The 20,297-nt window shown below is 43.4% G+C and overlaps 1 protein-coding gene across 1 annotated transcript in view; it reads left to right on the forward strand.

The window, feature by feature from the left end:
- Positions 1-13,847, forward strand: part of LOC138606845 (uncharacterized protein C1orf21 homolog) — a 31,859-nt gene extending 18,012 nt beyond the window's left edge. Inside the window, exons 3-6 of the mRNA XM_069679308.1 lie at positions 7,003-7,088; positions 9,132-9,199; positions 9,800-9,860; positions 12,279-13,847. Coding sequence (XP_069535409.1) covers positions 7,003-7,088; positions 9,132-9,199; positions 9,800-9,860; positions 12,279-12,326 — 263 coding nt within the window. The 3' untranslated portion in view covers positions 12,327-13,847. The remainder of the gene's footprint in view (positions 1-7,002; positions 7,089-9,131; positions 9,200-9,799; positions 9,861-12,278) is intronic.
- Positions 13,848-20,297: the final 6,450 nt, after the last annotated feature.

Consider the following 20,297-nt stretch of genomic DNA (forward strand, 5'->3'; position numbering starts at 1 on the left):
TTGGAGTGCAGATAGCGAATGGAGTACTGTATGTGAATATGATTGCATACTAACATGTATACACAACATGGTGGCATGCAGATTTCACTGTTTGTTCAGGGATTCGACCTGGAGCAGCTGGGTTGTTTGAGGTATTTTCTTCAATGATTGATGCCGAGCCACCTGCCAAAGGATCAACGGCGTGTTTTCACTCCTAGTGAATAAAGCGCTATCACTCTAAAGTAATTGTTTTACAAGTGCCAGATAGAATAGCCTGCACTTGAATGAACTGAGCTTTCTTTATCAGTCCGCAGTCCTTGGAAATATTATATCACACGCGCACAGCTCAAAGAGAGCAGTTACATCCTTGAATGAACATTTTGTGCTCAGGCTTTTCAGAGGATTCTCTTCTTTTTAATCATCAATGACCGAGCAAGCAAACTCACAACTGAGTGTTCTGCACATCGCGTGGAGAGAGAAGTAATTCAGCTTAATTTGCAGAAATTGAGAGACACACTAGTGATGTAAAAGGGTCGCTGGGTCGAACCCCCTGCCCCCAAGGTTAAAGAGCAGGTCTCTGTCACTGCTTCAACAAGGCTGCGCAGCTGCTCCAGGGAGGTATAGTGATTTACTTTGGTTGTACCAGGAAGCCTCCGTATCTGACTTCTTGTTCCTGGAAAATAAGATGAATAAGGGTTTGATATACTCCAATCAGCCAGATGACCACTGACAGGTGAAGTGAACAACATTGGTTCTCTTGTTACAATGGCACCTGTCAGTGGGTGAGATATGTTGGGCAGCAGGTGAACCCTTTGTCCTCAAAGTTGATGTGTTGGAAGCAGGAAAAATGGGCATGTTTACGGATGTGAGTGACTTTGAAAAGGGCCAAATTGTGACGACTGGGTCAGAGCATCTCCAAAACTGCAGCTCTTGTGGGGTGTTCCTGCTGAAAATGATAATGCTGGTTCTGATAGAAAGGTGTCAGAACACAAAGTGCATCGCAGTTGGTTGTGTATGGGGCTGCGTAGCTGCAGACTGGTCTGGGTGCCCATGCTGACCCCTGTCCACCTTCGAAAGCACCTACAATGGGCATGTGAGCATCAAAACAGAACCACGGAGAGAAGGCGGCCTGGTCTGATGAATCATGTTTTCTCTTACATCATGTGGATGGCTGGATGCATGTTCAGACATGGGAACGTGGGAAGACATGGCATCAGGATGCACTATGTGAAGAAGGCAGGCCGGCGGAGACAGTGTGATGCTTTGGGCAATGTTCTGAATCCTTAGGTCCTGCCATTCATGTGGATGTTACTTTGACACATACCACCTACCTAAACATTGTTGCAGACCAAGTGAACTTCATGGAAACAGTAGTCCCTAAAGGCAGTGGCCTCTTTCAGCAGGATCATGCTCCCTGCCACTCTGCAGACATGGTTCAGGAATGGTTTGAGGAACACGACGACGAGTTCAACGTGTTGACTTGGCCTCCAAATTCCCCAGATCTCAATCCAATGGAGCATCTGCGGGATGTGCTGGACAAACAAGTCGGAACCATGGAGGCCCCACCTACCAAATTACAGGACTTAAAGGATCTGCTGCTGACGTCTTGGTGCCAGATACCTCAGCACACCTTCAGAGGTTGGTGGAGTCCATGCCTCGAAGGGTCAGGGCTGTTGTGGCAGCAAAAGGCTTATATTTCTAGCTCCGTCCACCAGTCAGTTAGAACAGAAGAAGGTGAAACGTCTTCAAGAACTTCACCCAAGTCCAGTTGCCTTTTGCATTAAGCTTAGAAGCACTAGATACAGAATGTTAGATACAGATGAACATGCACCAGGCTTAGTCAAGTGAGAAGAGGACTAAAAGAACATTTAAATATATAGACAGATAACCCTTTCTGTAAGTCAGCAGAATGAGAGTAGTGCATGTGCGTATGTACCAATACTTACACAAACATGTATTGGTACTGCACAGTACATTTAATATGCATACTTAATGAGTACATTCACACAACACCCTCACCTGTCCAGCCCTTGTGCGCCAGCCTTTAAAGTATATTTATATGAGTACTTGCCGTTTAGGAATAGTTTCTCCATTTATTATAATCATGTCAAACTGTCTGACCATCCTAAGCCATGCTAACATCTTCTATCCAATGAAACTATGACATCAGCGCCCGCATCAGTCGTCGGTTTCTTCCTTTGGTATTTTTAGGACACAGCTCCAGCAGGCCACAGTCTTTTTATGTTTAATTCAGACATTAAATTAGACTAATTCTGGACAGGACAATCATTTTTGGCCTCCCCCCCCATCGCTCCCAGCATTTAGATCATCATCATGAGACACTTTGGAACTTCAGTGATCATTTTTGTAGACTCAGGCCAATAACAGCCCGATGTATCACCATCTACTACATCATACGAAACAGACTAATTCTGCAGCATTCAGTGAACACTGCTGCATGGCCACAGACGGAGGCTGAAGGTTATTTATGTAGTATAACTATGTAATGGATCATTTTTTATGGGACCAGAAAAGGAATTTAATGTAACACTTATTTTTAGATCAGATGGTTGTTGTCTGAGGTCTCCTGAGCATCCTCAGGCCTTTAAGCAATGTTGAGTAGTTTGATCATTTTGTCCCTACCAGCAAAAGCCAGTTATGAACAGTATTTATACATTTATTTTCAAACTCCTTCCTCCTTGATGGGATGTGATTTGTGTGTGTGAGATTGTGTGTTTGAGATGAGACTTGTGTTCAGGTGTAAATGTCATGGCCGGGTTGGAGATGATGGCCTAGAGCCAGAGAGGCCGGGAGGGAGGACAGAAAGCAGGAAGGACAGAGTGACATAGCCACAGGACAGGCTAGAGAACGCACACACACACACACGCACACTGACACATACACGCTCCCAAATATGGCTATTTAAATGAGTCACACCCACACAAAGGGCACACTTGCAAAAAAATTAAAAACGTGCTGATTAACAGACACAGCGTTATCTGCAGCAGAAACACACACAAACACGTACACATGTGCACAGGCAGTGACTTTTGGTATCTTAAGGTCAGCGCAGAGCTTTAGTCTCTAATCAGAGATGAGAAAGATGTCCACATCACAAAATCACAGCTTCTCAAAATAGTTCTTGCCTTAAATCTTCCCCTCTCTGTCTCGTGTTTCTCTCTCTCTCTCTCTCTCTGTCTGTGTCTCTGTCTCTCTCTCTCTCCGTCTGTGTCTCTGTCTCTCTCTCTCTCTCTCTCTCTCTCTCTCTCTCTCTCTCTCTCTCTCTGTGTCTCTGTCTCTGTCTCAGTTTCTCTCCCTCTCTCTCTCTGTCTGTGTCTGTCTCTGTCTCGGTTTCTCTCCCTCTCTCTGTCTCTGTCTCGGTTTCTCTCCCTCTCTCTCTTTGTCAGGGTCTCTGTCGCTGTTTGTCTCTCTCTCTCTATCTGTCTCAGTTTCTCTCTCTCTCTCTCTCTCTCTCTGTCTCAGTCTCTCTCCCTCTCTCTCTCTGTCTGTGTCTGTCTCTGTCTCGGTTTCTCTCCCTCTCTCTCTTTGTCAGGGTCTCTGTCGCTGTTTGTCTCTCTCTCTCTATCTGTCTCAGTTTCTCTCTCTCTCTCTCTCTCTCTCTCTCTGTCTCTGTCTCTGTCTCAGTCTCTCTCTCTCCCTCTCTCTGTTTCGGTTTCTCTCCCTCTCTCTCCCTCTCTCTGTGACGTTTCCCCTCCTTCTCCCCCAAAGCCGTCCGGGCAATGGCGTGACGAAACCCCCTTGTCGTTTCTTGTGACAATGACTGCCGCACACACTCGCACACATGCGTACAGCTCACACAGCATGACGGGTTTTCGCTCCTCTCTAAATTGAAGCAAAGTCTGTGATGTGATGAGTCCTGATTGGTGTAAGCTGGGTCACTTTGATCTATGTAAACCCGTCACATTAAGCTCAGGGAAGGATCCTGTAACAGGAGCAGAACATCAGGCTGACGCTCATCCAAATTATGAAATGACATTTTTCTCAATTGCAGCTTGAAAAACGTCCATTTGGATTTATTCACTTAGCCCGCGGCGGCGGCTAATTTTACACCTTCCTCATCATGTGTATCCACCTTAAAGTGCAGGTTATATAGCTTTTAATTTATGTGGATTGCCCCTGTAGTATACAGGCTCTTAATTCTGTTTCCTGCTGCGATCACTGTATGTGCTGCATGTTTACAGAGCAGATCTCAGTGTGGAGGGCCTGTGCAGTGTTATAAAACCATTTGTGTGTGTCTGCGTGTTCAGACGGGAGCTGCTTCGCTCCGACACGTTTACATTCCTGAGACAAACAGAACAGCAGAAAAGTAGTCGGCATTTGTTTCTTCTCTTTCCCTTAAATGAGCCAGATCTCCTCCTCCTTCTTTTTCACCCGCTCTTTGAAATGATTTCAAATCAGCAGACCGATGCAGGCCGTGTTTGGCTTTACAGTGAGTGACGCACGTGTAAGATGTAGACACACAGGTGATCACACACATGCAGAGGCAAAAACACACACATGATCTAGGTGGATTGTGAGCAACATCGCAGAGGGAGGGGGGAAGCCTTCAGCTGGGTACAGAGTGGCGCAGACAGACTCGTGGATAAACACGCTGCTGATAGAGTGAGGGCAAAATACAAAGAGTGCAGCAGATAAAGAAGAGAGCTGCGAGTCAGTGTGTGTGTGCGTGCGTGCGTATCAGTGTCTCGGCTACTTTATCAGTGAAATGCCCAACAGCCAGGTAGTCAGCAGAAACCCAGTGCGCTCGTTTTGTTCTGCTCAAGGTTAGGTGGGGTTTGGTCTTACGTAAAGGTGCTGTATGTGGAGGTTTCGTATCAGTTACACTGCTGTCAGATTACTTGCAATATTATATATTATTGTTTGCACCTGTGTGGTCCAGGTATTTTTGAGCCTTAATGGTGCAGAAACAATGTGGATGTGTGTTCATAATCAGTCACTTTTTCCTTAAGAGTGCACTGTGTTAACTTTCCACCATTTTTTTTAATTTTCAGATTCAAATTGTGAAAATAAAATAATGTAATGCTCATTATGGAACAACTATTGAGTGTTTAATATTTAGGGGAAAGTAAATGAGTTGGACCTATGGTTGGTTATGATTGGTTCAAGAGGGTCCAAATGCAGTAGCTCAGATCTCTCTGCTCAGACGTCTCTGTTCAGACACCATAAACCTGCTCAGGCACCTCAGACCTCTCTGCTCAGACACCTCAGACGTCTCTGCTCAGACACCTCAGACTTCTCTGCTCAGACACCTCAGACTTCTCTGCTCAGGCACCTCAGACCTCTCTGCTCAGACACCATAAACCTGCTCAGGCACCTCAGACCTCTCTGCTCAGGCACCTCAGACTTCTCTGCTCAGGCACCTCAGACCTCTCTGCTCAGACACCATAAACCTGCTCAGGCACCTCAGACCTCTCTGCTCAGACACCATAAACCTGCTCAGGCACCTCAGACCTCTCTGCTCAGGCACCTCAGACCTCTCTGCTCAGGCACCTCAGACGTCTCTGCTCAGGCACCTCAGACCTCTCTGCTCAGGCACCTCGGACGTCTCTGCTCAGGCACCTCAGACCTCTCTGCTCAGGCACCTCAGACCTCTCTGCTCAGGCACCATAAACCTGCTCGGGCACCTTATGCAGGAGGATGTATTGTATTGTCATGGATCGGGAGAAATGAGAATAAACATCTCCGTTTTAGTTGTAAAGTTATTTGCCGATCACACATTGTTCATTTAGTTTATTAACCAGCATTGGAAAGCTAGCACCTATGAGCTAGTGCTTGAGCCTGGAGGTTACGTGTGCCCGTGCTGAAACCCCATGGGTTTATTTCACAGCGGACATTTTTACAGCCAACAGGAGGAAAAGCACAGGTGTTAATAATAACTTTAACTATGGTTCTGTTTTATTTAGGTGTCTGAGAGAGCCATGCCAGGCAGTCAGCATGCACACAACCCTGATAGAAATGAAATTGAAGCAGCTAAATGGAATACAGCCATCATTATTGCTACTATAAACACCCGCACTTTTCCTCCTGTTGGATGTAAAAACGTCTGCTGGCCAATTGGCTCACAGAACTACGTGCCTGAGGAAAGAGGTCTGCGTTTGGACCCTTCTCGGATGTCTGTCTTTATGTGTCAGCCCTGTGACTGACTGGCGTTCAGTCCAGGATGTACCCCGCTCCAAATCTATACAAATGAATATTCACATTGATTTTTCACTGTAAGTGTAAAATGCTTGATTCTTCCTGGTTTATATCCTTTTAGAGATTGTGGACTGTTGGCAGATTAATGTGTTGCACCTCTGGTTATATGTTACTGGCTGTTGCATCTATTTTATTCATGTTGTATTTTAAGTGTAAAGTGCAAATTGAGGCTCAGTAAGAGATGCATAAGTCCACACATTGGGCCCAATTTACACATATAGCAGACTTTATGATACCAGAGTAGGTGTGGTGTTTATGCTGCACAGTTTGTATTAAAATGTCTTTACTGTCTAAGCTTCCCATGTAGCCCAGAAGCAGTTTAACTGATCTGTAATCCCCTCCTGCTTTCACCCTCTCATCCGTCCCTTTTTTTCTCCCTCCTGTCTCTTCTCTTACTTCACATACACGTGTATCCCCTCTCGCTGTCTCTCTGCTTTTGCTTTCTCTTTCCTCGGATGAGCGGCTACAGCTCAAATGGAGAGGAGATGACTTGTGTCCTTCTACTAATAATACCTCAGCTGTCATGTCCGCTTTCTGAAGCGCTCTGTCTGATTGCAGTTATCAGATTTCCAGGGACAAATTATGACTTTAAATCACGGCTAAAGTCATCATGTAATGTTGCAGTGAGAGTGAAGTGAAGCTGATAGGTCTTGGTTCAATTATTTTAGCCTTTAAGGTCAAACTAAACAGGAAGAATGACGGGAGTCTGGTCAGTGTTTCTTCTGTGGGAGATCCCTGATAAATAAATGTTATTTCCTACCTGTCTCTCTCTCCCTCATTTAATCGTGGCTCTCTCTCTCTCCTCAGATGAATACAAGATGAAGGGAGTGGAGGAGGTGAAGTACATGAGAGGGGAAGAAAACCGGGTGAATGCACGCAACCAGGAGAACCTGGTGAGAAACACGAACACACACACACACTCTAACGTCAACCCCACTGACAGCCCGTCATCCTCACAGAGCCTCAGACCTTTTCCTGACAGTTTATCAGCTCAAGCGAACAGGCTTCGTGTTTGTGTCCACGGGCAGCTCCGTCAGCCGCAGCAGCTCCCACATACACACTTATTGTCTATTGTACATGAGCACAACAATACACAAAGATACGTGTGGTGCCTCACACGCAGGTAGAGACGACATGCCGGCGTGCGTGGAATGTGGGGGCCGATCACCTGGTTGGTTTGTGTCCTTCCTGCAAAACCTGTGCTCTTAAAAAGTGGAGTCAAATTACTTGTATGAGCACACAAACCTGCACAATGAATACTGAAGCTCCTTCTGCAAGAGATGCAATATCTTCATTAAGGAAGTATTTATTTTTCATAAATAACTTGCCAGATAAACTGGTTATACAATCCCCTGTGCACATGACCTCTATTGTATAAAGTTTGTTCATATGAACATCCTTCTCCACACTTAATGACTTGAAGCGAGAGCCAGTGTGCCTTTTAGTGCATCAGGTCAGCCCAGAAGGGCTGAAACAATAACCAATATGACAATGTCACAATGTCTCTCATTTATATTACTGCAGCTTAAAAACTGTCCTTATCACAGTAACAGGCTACAATCCAGAGAGTAAGCACCTCATACTCTGAAACTTAAAGCCACAGCAGCACAGGAAGAACCAGTTTTATCTTAAAGAGCAGCTCCAGTCATGTTTTAAGACGTATAAAATGCTCTGTTTGAAATAATGAATTGTGTCTGATATGTTTTTTTCTGCAAAATACGTTTAATTACCTTGTAAAAATCCTCTCAAGGCATCTCCTCCTTCTCCCTCATTAACTCTGCATAGTCCCCGCCCATTGTGCATTTCTCCTTTTGTAAAATAACAGCCGAAAACAAAACACGTCTCTGCCATCGTTTAGTGGCAACTTGTTGAAACTTAGCTAGCTTGAAATGTAGTGATTAGTAGTAGTAACGTTAACGTTAGTAGTCAGTAGTGAGTTTGCAAAAATGACGATGGCGGTTACAGCTGGCTCACGCATCGCTGAAGTGGTTGCCATAGGTTGCACATAATGATATGCATAGCGTCACCCCGTCCTTTAACGGGATTGGCTCCTTAGGTTTGTGACGTCTCAAACCTGCCAATCTGAAAACGTGTTGTTCAGCCTGTCCTTGGTACACTGCAGTTTAAAAGCAGACAGGCCCAGGCATGGAGATGACTGCTGATGTTGTCCCTGATATGTCTTGTAGCACATGGAGATGTTTACAAGGTTAAACACTTAATTTTCACTGAAGGGGGTCTTTAAGAAATGACATACCTATACTTTGTTAGCCACTTTTCCTAGTATCTCTTGCATTCAACAAACACTCTGCCTGTCTGATTTTCTGTCGCAGACAAACCCATGCGAGTGAGCTGCATGAATTGTTTAAAAGACTGTTGTCTTGTTTCAAAAGTTGAGCTATGGTACGTGTTTTGGTTGAATGAGTAACTAGAAGACCAGAACTGCATTTTTACCCAGACCAGCTCAGCCGCTACATGTGGTCAGACCTGTATTTGTTTCCTACCATTTGTCATCATTACTGTTAGTGTTTCTATTCAAAGGAAAACTTTGTCAACATACGCACAAAGCAAACACACAGGTAGTGGTGATCATGCAGGTTGCAGTATTTGTGGTTGATTCCTGCAGAATTTCTGTATTATTTTACCACAGCAGGACTCGCGTAGCAGCTCACAAAGACATGGAAGGCGAGGCGGCCAACCTGCTTCAGAATTGATGTTTCATTAGACCTACATGCATTACCTTTCTGTCTGATGTCTTGTGGTTGTTGTGCAATCGGTGCCAGCTGGGCGAGGACTTAATTCAATAATGCAGATGTGACGGTGTATTTTCAGCAGTGTGGCTGTTTGCTGATATGAGCTGTTTGTTTTTTCCTGTTTTATCAGCTGATAATGAAAACTAATGGTGTGTGTGTGTGTGCTTGCGTGTGTGTGTGTTTCAGGAGAAGAGTAATGTGCAGTTCAAAGGCAAGCAGCAGAAAGAGGTCGCTGCTGCCAACATCAAGTCGAAGTAAGTGAGAAGCAGGCATTTGCATGCTGTAAATGTCCAGTGGATATTGCATAAAATAATCTTTTCTATATATTGTGGTCAACTTTGATGTCTTGAACACTTGATTATAGAAATTTAAAAGGTCAGTTCACACAAACCCTTAAATAAACACACACAGTTTTCATAGGGAGTATTACTTCCACAGAAAGTAGTTCCAATAAAAAGCAAACAGCTGTTTTAGTTGTAATTTGCCTGGACTGTTCCTTTAATAACAATAATGTCCATTGTGTGCATTAGAGATGCAACTATCTTATCATTCTTTGTTTATGTTTACATATAAGTTGTTGTGGCTGCAGAGTAATTACCCTGTGGATGATAGACAGGGTTAATACTTTATAAAGTAATCATTTAAATCCCTCCACAGGCACACAAGCCATTTTCTCACACAGCAGAGACGTGCGGGCGTGCGTGCGTGCGTGTACTGGTGTGCTGTGTGGGGGGTGTAATGGAAAATTCTCATGATGTATTTGTTGCCTCCCTTCTCCTCCTCATCTCCAACCTCGAACTTCCTCTCCCCCTCCCTCGCTCTCTCGCCTCTCTCTCTCTCTCTCTCTCTCTCAGTATTCACACGTCAGAGAGCCAGCAGGAATTTTTCAGGATGCTGGATGAGAAGATTGAGAAGGTGAGGGTGTGTGTGTGTATAGATGTGCGTGTATGTGTTTTTGCACACTCTGACGGACTGGGTGAGGGGGAGGTTGGTGTATGAGGGGGTCTTCGAGCGTTTGGAGAAACAGTTGGGTCTTAACATTTAAAGAGGCAGGCTGTATAACAACATCCATCAGTTCACACCGTCAGCGCTGCGCTCCACACGTGTGAGGGGGAGGAAGAGGCCACTGCTGTCGTGATGAGCACTTACTCCTCTCAGTGTGACACTGGTATTATAACAGTTGTTTCTGACTACAGATGAGGCTGCTGGATTCAGCTACCTTCAAACAAGTGTTGGAGAAGTATTCAGCTTCCTTTATTTGACTGTAGTAATATTACATTGCACAAAACACTCAGCCACAGTTAAAACCACAGATTCTAATAAGGAAAATACACTTGAGCTCCTTCATGCTCTGCAGGTCACACATCTCTACAGAACGTTTTAGCTCATAGTTTCATTTTCACGTCCCACAACTCGTTCTGATTCACTCCCTCCTCTCATCGGCATCTTTTTCATCCACGGCAGGAGGCTGTTTTATAACCCACTGAGCCCGATCTCCTCAACACCAGAGAGCAGACAACATTGTCAACTAGCTGTTGAACATAGTGGAGCATTTATCAGTGAGAGAGGCAGATATAACCCTCAGCAGTGGGTGGAGGCCTGAACAGAGCTAGAAGAACATTGGGTTTACAACTCAAATCGAACACTAATGTAACACCGAGGCAGCTGGGTGTATAAAGAGGCAACTGTTTGTGTTTCTTTTTTTCTAGAGGCGCAATAGTGCCGTAGTAATGATTATTTTTAATTAACTATAAATATAAAAAAATAGTTTTTTTTTCATATTTTGCTGGAGAAAAAAAAAAATAATCACAGACCTCCTAACCCCCAAAGGTGACGTCTTCAAAATTGCTTCTTTAGTAGACCACAAACTATAGATGTCAGATAAATGTAGTGGGAAAGTTAAATGGAAAATTGAATTGTGGAATATGTAGTGAATTAAATGTTTAAATTAGGATAAGATTGACTGTTTTATTGTTGAGTCCGTTTTGTACTGTCTCCTGTAGTAGTGATAATCGCAGGGTAACTCAGGATACGATACGCGATAAATGTCAAAAGGAGTCATGAAGTAGTGAGGATGTGAGTCAAAATCGCAGGGAAATCTGTTTAGAGCGCCACATATCTGTAAATTAAAATATAAATATTTGGTGCCAGAATGTCAATATTTGTAGTCTGACGACGACATACCCTCTGGGGACCACAGTGAACATGCCGGGCGTGTAGCCAGCGGTTGGCGATAAACGACTTCCAGTCAAGACTTCCTTTTCCGCGTGCTGCATTGTTTACAGGAAAAGGACCCGTTTTTCTTGTGATTTACTTAAATTAACGGGTCTTAAGTTTGCTGAAATGTCAACATCATGATCAGATTAGTAAAAAGTAAAAATGAAGCTTTGTCAGGTCTGTCCTCAAGAGGAGAAGAAAACTACTTCTAAAATGCTCATTTGTTGAACGGAGGTCGGAACGATAATTTCTGATGCATTCGAGGAAGTCGGGAAATCTGAACGCTGAACGGCTTTCATGACACAGCGTCTAGTGAATGTATCGCAAGTTGAATTTTAGATCTCAAGCAGATTGTTAGCTGTTGCATGCAGATGTCTGTTTATAGTGATTAATAAGAAGCTAAATCATTGTCAGATGACGCTGATGGGAGCCGGGATGTCATTACGGCGCATTACGTTCAGCCTGTTTTTCCTGCATACGCTGCAGCCTGCTGATACATGATTGGTCAATATTACTCGGACTACAAGTGCACTACAAACGGAAACCAGAACACCTGCCATCCCTAAATTCCATATACCTGCCTGTAAATACATATTAACCGAGGGTATAAATGTTATAGTGTGTGGCATTGGTTCCATTGCTTCATACTTCTCCCTATACAAATAAATATAATAAATAATTAAACAGCAGGTTAGTCCCTGAGGCAGTCGCTGCACTTTGAAACTACTTTGCAGCTCTGTTTCGCAGTGTATAACTGAGGCTGACTGTGTTTTAAAGGCTTATTTAAGAGAGGAAGACTGAGATTTAAACAAGCTGTTAGGCGGCTGAGGAGGGGAAGGGGAGGCACTTAAGTTAGCTCCTCATCATAATGGAAGAAACAAAACAACATAACAGCCCACCTGTCAGCACTTTGCCGCCTCATCCAGTGTTTTCTATGCCAGAACCTGCAAATAGATGAGGGTTTGTGTAGATGTGACGGGAGTAACAGGTGCGTGGGGGTTTCAGTCAGGTTCAGTCGATTCAAGTAGGTTATTACTGAGTGCTCTTAACGGGAGAAAATTAGAGTGAAAAACATGAAAATGATGCACCTATTTCATAGTCTGTCTTTCTTTGCAGGGGCGAGACTACTGTTCGGAGGAGGAGGAGGAGGAAGATGGGACATAGCACAGAGGCCCCCGAGTTACCCCCCCACAGAGAGCCTCACAGTGTGTGTGTATGTGTGTGAGTGAGTACATGTGTGCCTGAGAGAGTGAGAGAAAGAGTTGATTCAGTGTTTAACCAATGGGGCGCTGACGTGACGGGACACTTTATGTGTTGGTGTGAGCATGTGTGTGTTTTGGAACGTATGGCAAAGATAGTATTTTAATAGAAAGTGAAAGAGTGGGGAATAAATGTGAGAGAGAGCGAGCGGGAGAGAGAGAGAATGGGATAAAGGACACTTTTCCGAGAGCCCGCCCTCAGCCCTTCAGGCGTCTGAGCGGACAGATGGAGGTGGCAGAGCGATAACAGGATGGACAGATGAGGGAGAGACAGAGGAGGATGTGACGACGGATTGGCACACATCGCCATGAACGTGGAAAAACAGGACTAGCCACAGTCTAAAACAGTTATTTCCTCAAGCAGGACAACAGCAGCACCTCATCCCTCCATCTGTCACTCCGCATCTGTCCGCCTGGTCTGATCCTGAAGATTTAACCCCTGCTATTGGACAAAGGAACTTCCTAATATGGATGCCCAGGAAGTGTCTTGGTGCAGTTTGTGGTGGACTCAGTGACACGCAAGTAAGAGAAGACAGGAAGCCTGAGGAGGAGGCAGAGGAGTTACTTCACACCACCAGGATCCACACTGAACTTGTTCGGCCTGCCGACCTACAGCCAGGTCGGATTGAGAGAATGGGTGAGAGTGGGTAAGGAAGCGTGGAGAAGAAATTTGTGATATTTTAATAAGAGAGAGTAGGAAGCCGCTGGCGATTGAGAAACTCTAAAACTCCTCCTGCCTTCTGAAGTCAAGGACCTTTTTTTTTTTTAGCTGTTCTGCTGTCACTCGTTCAGTTGTTTTCCTCCTTTTTCTGATGTTCCTTTTCTTCTTCCGTTTGTTTTTACTCTTGGCTTCCTTCTTAATGTATCATCATCAATGTCATTATCATCCCTGTCACCGCAGCAGGCAGAGTGAAGCTGCGTGACTTCAGAGCATCTGTGTCTCAACCCCATCCGTCCTCCTTCAGGAACCAGATCCTAGCTGACACACACACACACACACACATACACACACACACATACACACATACATGAGTATTTTTATTGTACATATGGCTACACACTCCTCACTCATTCCTACACTACCCCCAGCATGTACATATTCACCACACAAACACACACACGTTACGGTATCCATTTCATTTCACCAGCAGACTGTCGTGTGCATCAGTCAGAGGTGTTCTGTGAAGCACCGTATCTGCTTTGGTTCAGTGTTCAAACACACACATACAGAAACACACACACACACACACACACACTCTGGCACTGGAGCAGCAAACAGGGCTGAGCTCAAGAGGAGGATGTGTGGTTGCCGTGTAGACACAGACCTGATCACATTTTTTTGTTGTCATCTTTACTGGATACTTCCTGTTGTATTATTTTGAATACTTTTTTTCTATTAAAAATAAAAACAAAGAAGCTCTTAATGTGTGTGTCTGAGAGTGTGTCTGAGTGTGTGTATTGTGTGCGTGTGTGTTTATTGTGTAACTGTGTGTGTGTTGCTCTAAGCTGAGTAATGGAGCGCCGTCATGCTGGCAGTGTAATGAGGAGTGTGAAGTCAGTCTATTTTCCTGTGGTCATGCTGCCTAAAGCCGTGCAGTCAGAGCAGATTCACTCAGAACACAGAGACGGCGTTATGCCACCTGCTGGCAGAACATCAGTACTGCAGGCTAGAACACAAAATCTAAACTAAGTTGCATCTGCTCCACAATTGAACACAACAATCATGTTAACTGTCAAAACTAGCAAAGAAAAGTTAACTTTTTATGTTGTTATTAATTTATTTAATTATCTGGGAGATTAATGTCTGAGTCAGGCAAGCTTAGCGTCTTTCTAAGACAGACACTGCTTTTTGTTGCTACATCATTATGTAGTCTGGTATGACCAGCAGTTTATGATGGCGCATAATAGAATAGATATTTATTGCCATTTGCACAGGGACAGGACAGGTACTTTGGAATTTGTGTGCATTCTTCTCATGTCGGCTTCACAAAATATAAAATAAACTAAATTAAAATAGAACGAAACATATACACTATATAAAAGATCCACACTTTCCAAAAAGTATATAAAAGTAGTAGTATATTATTGCACATGAACATTTTGCACATATATTATTGCACTTTCTGTTATTGCACTATATTTTGCACATTGCTATTGCACAATTAAGCTAATGTTACTGTGTGTTTGACATTGCTGATTTGCTGATTCAAATAAGTAATTGCTATTTAAAAAGGGTCACCCCAACTTTGCAGGTCCCCTCAGCTCTGTGTCCCTCTCTGGCATCTTTAGCCTTTTGTTTGCGTTTGCTGTTTTGGCCTTCAGCTTGAATGTGTTATATTCAATAATTATAGATCTAATCATGTAGCTCAGGAAGGATGTGGGTTATGTTAGTAATAACTTTTTGTTCCATGGCCCATTATGCTGCTGTATTTGCTGGGAAATCAATAGAAAGTATGACCAGAAGTTAAAAAATAGCTCTACTTCTCTTCATGAGTTCAATGTCTCATTTACAAAATTCAGAGGATGGAAGCATTGGGAACAAAATGTGTTTAGCTCATCCTAATAAATACAGACACCAATCATCGGTCCTGACAATGACTGATAACGTATAGACATATTTTCTGCACATATGATGATGTGTAAGAAGCCTTCATAAAACCCCTCATCGCTGAATCGATATCTGCTCCTATGCTCGGCCTAATGTGCCCCGTGCGGGCCCGGATGCCGTGGATGCTCTCACTAAGTGTCAATGGCTTAGTCGATTACCACCTTATGAAAGGAACAATAGCCTGGCTGTGTTTTATACCGTCTCTCTGTAACACATCACACACACTCAACTCCTTCTTTACCTTGCATGACTCACTAGCAGGGGCACATCAGGTTACAATCTGCAGCCGCTGTGCACAGCAGCAGCATGAAAGGGTCCCTGTGGGCCAGTGCTCGCAGCAAGGCTCTCCCACACAGAGAAATAAATGTGTGCTGAAGGCAGACAGAGAGAGTGAGAGGCAGAGGGAGAGAGAGGTGGGCGAGGTACGAGTGAGAAAATTAGGAGGAGGGAGGTGGGAAAGTGAGAATGTGGGAGGGAGGGAGAGAGCGAGGAAGAGACGGATGTTGCCCGTTAACCTCAGACAGGAATATGGGCAAGAAAATGTTCTTTCCACCCTGACGCAAGTACCAATAAAGATCCCCCTCCTCCCTGCCTTGTGTGTGCGTGTGTGTGTTTAACTGCTTCAGTGTGTGTGAGTGATATAGAGCCCTAAGTGTGAGAGTCCTTATTAGGGTACAACATGTTCTTGGCTGCTAGTGTGATTTAAGTCCAAGTCCTAAAATAAATCTGAGCCACACTAGCATTCATACCTGAAAATGTGTCATAATGATGACAAGTCGGTCGTGTTTTTGTCAGAAACAGGAAGATAACTGGCGTGTTCATAGACATTACTGATGAAAACACTCCCTCGACAGTTTCTGAAACAATAATAACATGGTTTTAGTTGCAGTCATGTATTAAAACTACTGCCAATCAATCTGGAAATGATAGATAGAGCCTTGGAGCTAGCATAAATAGCCCAGTGCCAAGCCTCCAAACCCTGAAGTGAAGATGTTTGAAAAATATTTCAAAGTTTGAAGGCTAGGCTACTTAAACCATTAGCTTTGTAAAGCAGTATAATTTGTAATTGTCTGACTTTTTAGGAGGATTTTAACTCCAAAAAGTCAGAAGGGTGTTTGCTTTAAGCTAGGCTTGCTAGCTTTTTGCAGGATACTGTTAATTTTCCTTTTTTCTTCATTATGATTGAATTTAACAACTGTAGTGCACAAAAGATGATGGCTCACTAAAAAAAGGTACTTCAGTTAAAGGAAAAAGGTTTGACATGTTTAGCTTAAGCTAAGAATAGCTTTGACTGCAGTCCAGTTAGCTTTAACTGGCCTGAGATTAGTCACTGTAGTTTGATATTTACTCCATTTTTTGTTGTTCCTGCACTTTTATAAAGCTACAAATTATGTGACAATACATTTTTACAGGTAATACAGACATCAGCAATAAGAAAAATATGAGCCAAAGAGACTTAAAGTTTAAAGCAAAAAAAGTGTTTTAGCCCAAAACGGGCCACGCCTGCAACGGTTTGTTTAATGCTGTTATCTCAAGAAGAACAGTGAGTTACTTTGTTATCATTTTCTCTTATTTCTTTCAATATTTACTATAAGAGATCACATTTTGCATTCACAAACAGCATCTCAACAACTGTAGCAACTGATTTAAGCTGGAAACGTCAGATGAAGGAGAATCCATTATTGATCAACGCTTCAGACTGATCATCAATCACTGCTGTGTTATGAATCCTGTCAGACAGTCATGAAAGGAATCTTGAAGCCCTAAATCAGATGTTATCAAATGTCGGAGCCACTCATTCTCACGTTCTCTATAGTTCCCTGTGATCCAGGGAAACAAAACAGCAAGCGGCCTTTGGTTGTCTTGAAAAAATAATGACAGACAAAACTCACTTTGAAAGCTATTGAAATAAATAACTTGTGATCTTGATATTACAGCTAAAAATATACATGTTTAACAAATGTTTGCAGTCAGTCATTCTTGAATTCGGTCGCCTATTTTAGCATGTTTAAAATGTTCCTGGCTGGTTGGTGAACCTCTGAATCAAAACTATTGTGGTCATCTAATTATTAAATACACTTAATGAGATTGCAATTTCATGAATCCAAAATGTTAATCTTTTATATTGCCAGGTTTTACATAATGAGGGGGGAAATCTTTGCCTTTGCTTGTGTGTGTGTACATGCAAACATGCCCACATAGAGAGTATGAGTCAACTCACAGAGGCAAAGGGATGGATCTGTGCCTAGATGCCCAGCAGGCCCCTGCTCACTGTCTTAACTCTCTCCAGCAGCTCCTCGCTGCATAATTCCCACTTTGGAGTAAACTACCTCTAGCAGCTTGAAACACATTCATCTAGAAAGCATCGTTTTAGCATCCATCTGCAGTACAGCAGCTATCTTCCTGCTTCTGTTAAATCAGCCCTGCAGCTCTCTCTCTCTCTCTCTCTCTCTCTCCTCAGCATCCATTTGTATGTAAAGCCTCTTGATGCAGATCCATACTGTGGATTATCTTGGCAGTGAAGCAACTCACATGAGGCCAATGCCTTAGGAAGGTAGTATGGATGCATTTGCATTCATGCCGCACATCCACAAGAAGTGACCTACTTAAATCAGGGATGCAAATTGTTGACACATTTTATGTCATATATGAGCATCCTTCTAATTCCAGGTGCTAAAACATTGAGGGCTAAGCTCTACTGGAAATAGTTTTTGAATTCCCTGCATCGCTGAAGTGGCCAGCAGAGTGGGAAGGATTGAAATGGATTCCAAGAGAGCCTGATTGCTTTATGGTTGTGCACTCGTATTGCATTTTCCTGCAGTCTGCCAGATTCACATTAGCTGAGCAAGCAGTCAGGCCCGGAGCAGGACGGCTGACCTGAGCGCAGTGGCACCGAGGAGACCGAGGCAGAGGAGGCTTAGTCACATGCGTGGGACAGGTTCAACAATCTCAATCATCAGACCAGGGTGAGTGGTTTCCTTTCACACTGTCTGGAACATGAGACAAGACTGTGCGTGTGAATGAATGTGTTTGAAAAAGAGAGAGAGAGCGTCAAGGATGAAACAAGAGCACCATCTGCTGGTTTGGGCTTTCCCGAGACGCTGACACACACACATACACGTGCACTGCATGATCAAGTACTGTCTATTAGAGCTGTACATCACCCTGACAGCTGTGAAAGTCCTATAAACCACCAACCCACTCACACACACACACACACACACACACACACACACAAAACAGCTTAGTGGAATTACAAGAGTGCATGCCTTCGCTCTCCTGAAATCGCACTGAGCCGTACAAATAGACCCTCACCAGACTGCTGTGTAAAAACTACAATTTTTTTCCCGACATCTGTAAAACTTGCCACAATCCTTTAGCTTTCTACATTTTTTTCATGCCTACTCCTTTAAACTTTTCTTGCAGGAGTTTTCCAAAATATTTTCCCCTCATTGAACCTAGAAATAAAGGATTTACCCTGCTATTTCAAGCTACGCTTTCTCTGCAACCGCGTTTTAACAAACCAGAAGCTTGGCCAATCTTTAAACATACATTTATCCTAAACGTAACTTAAAATGATACAGTCCGGCTCTATTCGGCATCCATAGTTCAGTTGCCGAGAGACAAATGGCTGCATGTCAAGTTCACAACCACAATTACAAAGCAGATGTTTTGCTACGACAGAAGAGGGAGTACACGAGCCATTTGTATAATAAAATATGTATCATAGACTGCACAGTGTTGAAGACTGACACTGGGCCAGGAGGGTGAGGTTGTTTTTTAAGAAGGGAGTAGAGAGTGCAGACGAGAGTGACTAACACCAGACATAAGTCATTTATTTATTTCCATTTTCAGTTCAGTTCAGTTTGAAAGCTAAACATTCAGAATTTAATTTGAACAAACTTTTTCCTGTTGATGTGCCTCTGAGCAAACTACAACGCCTGCACATTCCTCCCATCGGCTGTTATTGCTGATCCTGACCTTTGACCTTTGTTCTGTCTGCAGGAATCGCAGCTACATTGCAAGTTGAAAGGTCAGCAAACCTTAGCCAAGCAAAGTTCCTAGCAAATGATGTTGTTTGAGGCGATACATTTAGGCTCAGATACAGAGAGGTTGTGAACGTGCGGCGGCTTCCCTCAAAAGTTATTTAACACATCTCAGCTGTCTTTGGGGAAGCACTAGAGGGAGCTAAGGGATTACTGGGACAGATTGAATAAAAGTCCCTGCTCTCCCTCTCTCTGTCTCTGTCTTCAATCTGCAGTAACTTAGAGCATCCAACAACCTCCAACATGGCAGAGTTTAACTCAAAGAAGAGGGAAAACAGGTGGCAGAGATCCTGGCTTAAATAAACAGAGCTGAGCTGAGACGGGGACAGAAGCACGCTGGCCTCGCTCGACCGTCTGCTGTAACTGCACTATGATTAAAAAAGGTTACAAGAGGGTAACCATAATCATATAATAACAAGCAGTATAATGTTATAACTGGATGTAATGCAATGAAATCTTTGTGTCATGGTGTCATACGGGTTTGGCATGTTTTTTAATGCACTAGTTAAATGCTTTGTTCCGGTGCCATGATTGTTTTAGCTTTCAGTGCAACTGAGAGTCTTTTTGTCAGTGACATTTAACACAGAAACATAAACTTTTTAATTACAAACTTACAAACACAATACAATGTTTTCCTTCTTGGGCGGCTGTGGCTCAGCGGTTGAGTCCGGAAAAAAAGTCTATTGATAAAGATTTGCAGCTCACTATGCAACTGTTTGGTCGATTGCACCACAGAAAAAGTTACCAAAAGCCTGGCTGTGATCACCAGCTGGATTCTGACCTGAAAGATTCCAATTCATTCCCATGACATGGACACCGTAAAACCCAAGCACCTTGTGAAAACGTCAAGACAGTACAGGAGGGTGATCGATCCCTGACTGCTACAGCCACATGTCAAAGTGTCCTTGGGCAAGACACTGTACACCAAATTGCCCCTGAAGGTATAGCTGTTGCTGTATGAGTGCGCATGAATGATTGGAACATTATTGGACATTGGCCTTTTACATAGCAGCCTCTGCCATCAGTGTATGAATGTGAGCGTGAAAGGTAGAATGTGACATGTGGTGTAAAAGAAAGAGAATATTGTCCCCACATTTTTACACTCTGCTCTTGCTCTTTTATTTTACTGTCTTATTTTTCGTTGTCAACAAAAACAACAATGAATCTCAAAAACTTTTCTCTTTAGCTTTGGGACATTACATTTTAACTGCCAGTCTAATGG

Source organism: Semicossyphus pulcher, unplaced genomic scaffold, assembly GCF_022749685.1.
Source record: "Semicossyphus pulcher isolate SPU_LCO1_2020_fin unplaced genomic scaffold, fSemPul1.0.p SCAF_4, whole genome shotgun sequence".
In the NCBI taxonomy this organism is placed as follows: Eukaryota; Metazoa; Chordata; class Actinopteri; order Labriformes; family Labridae; genus Semicossyphus; species Semicossyphus pulcher.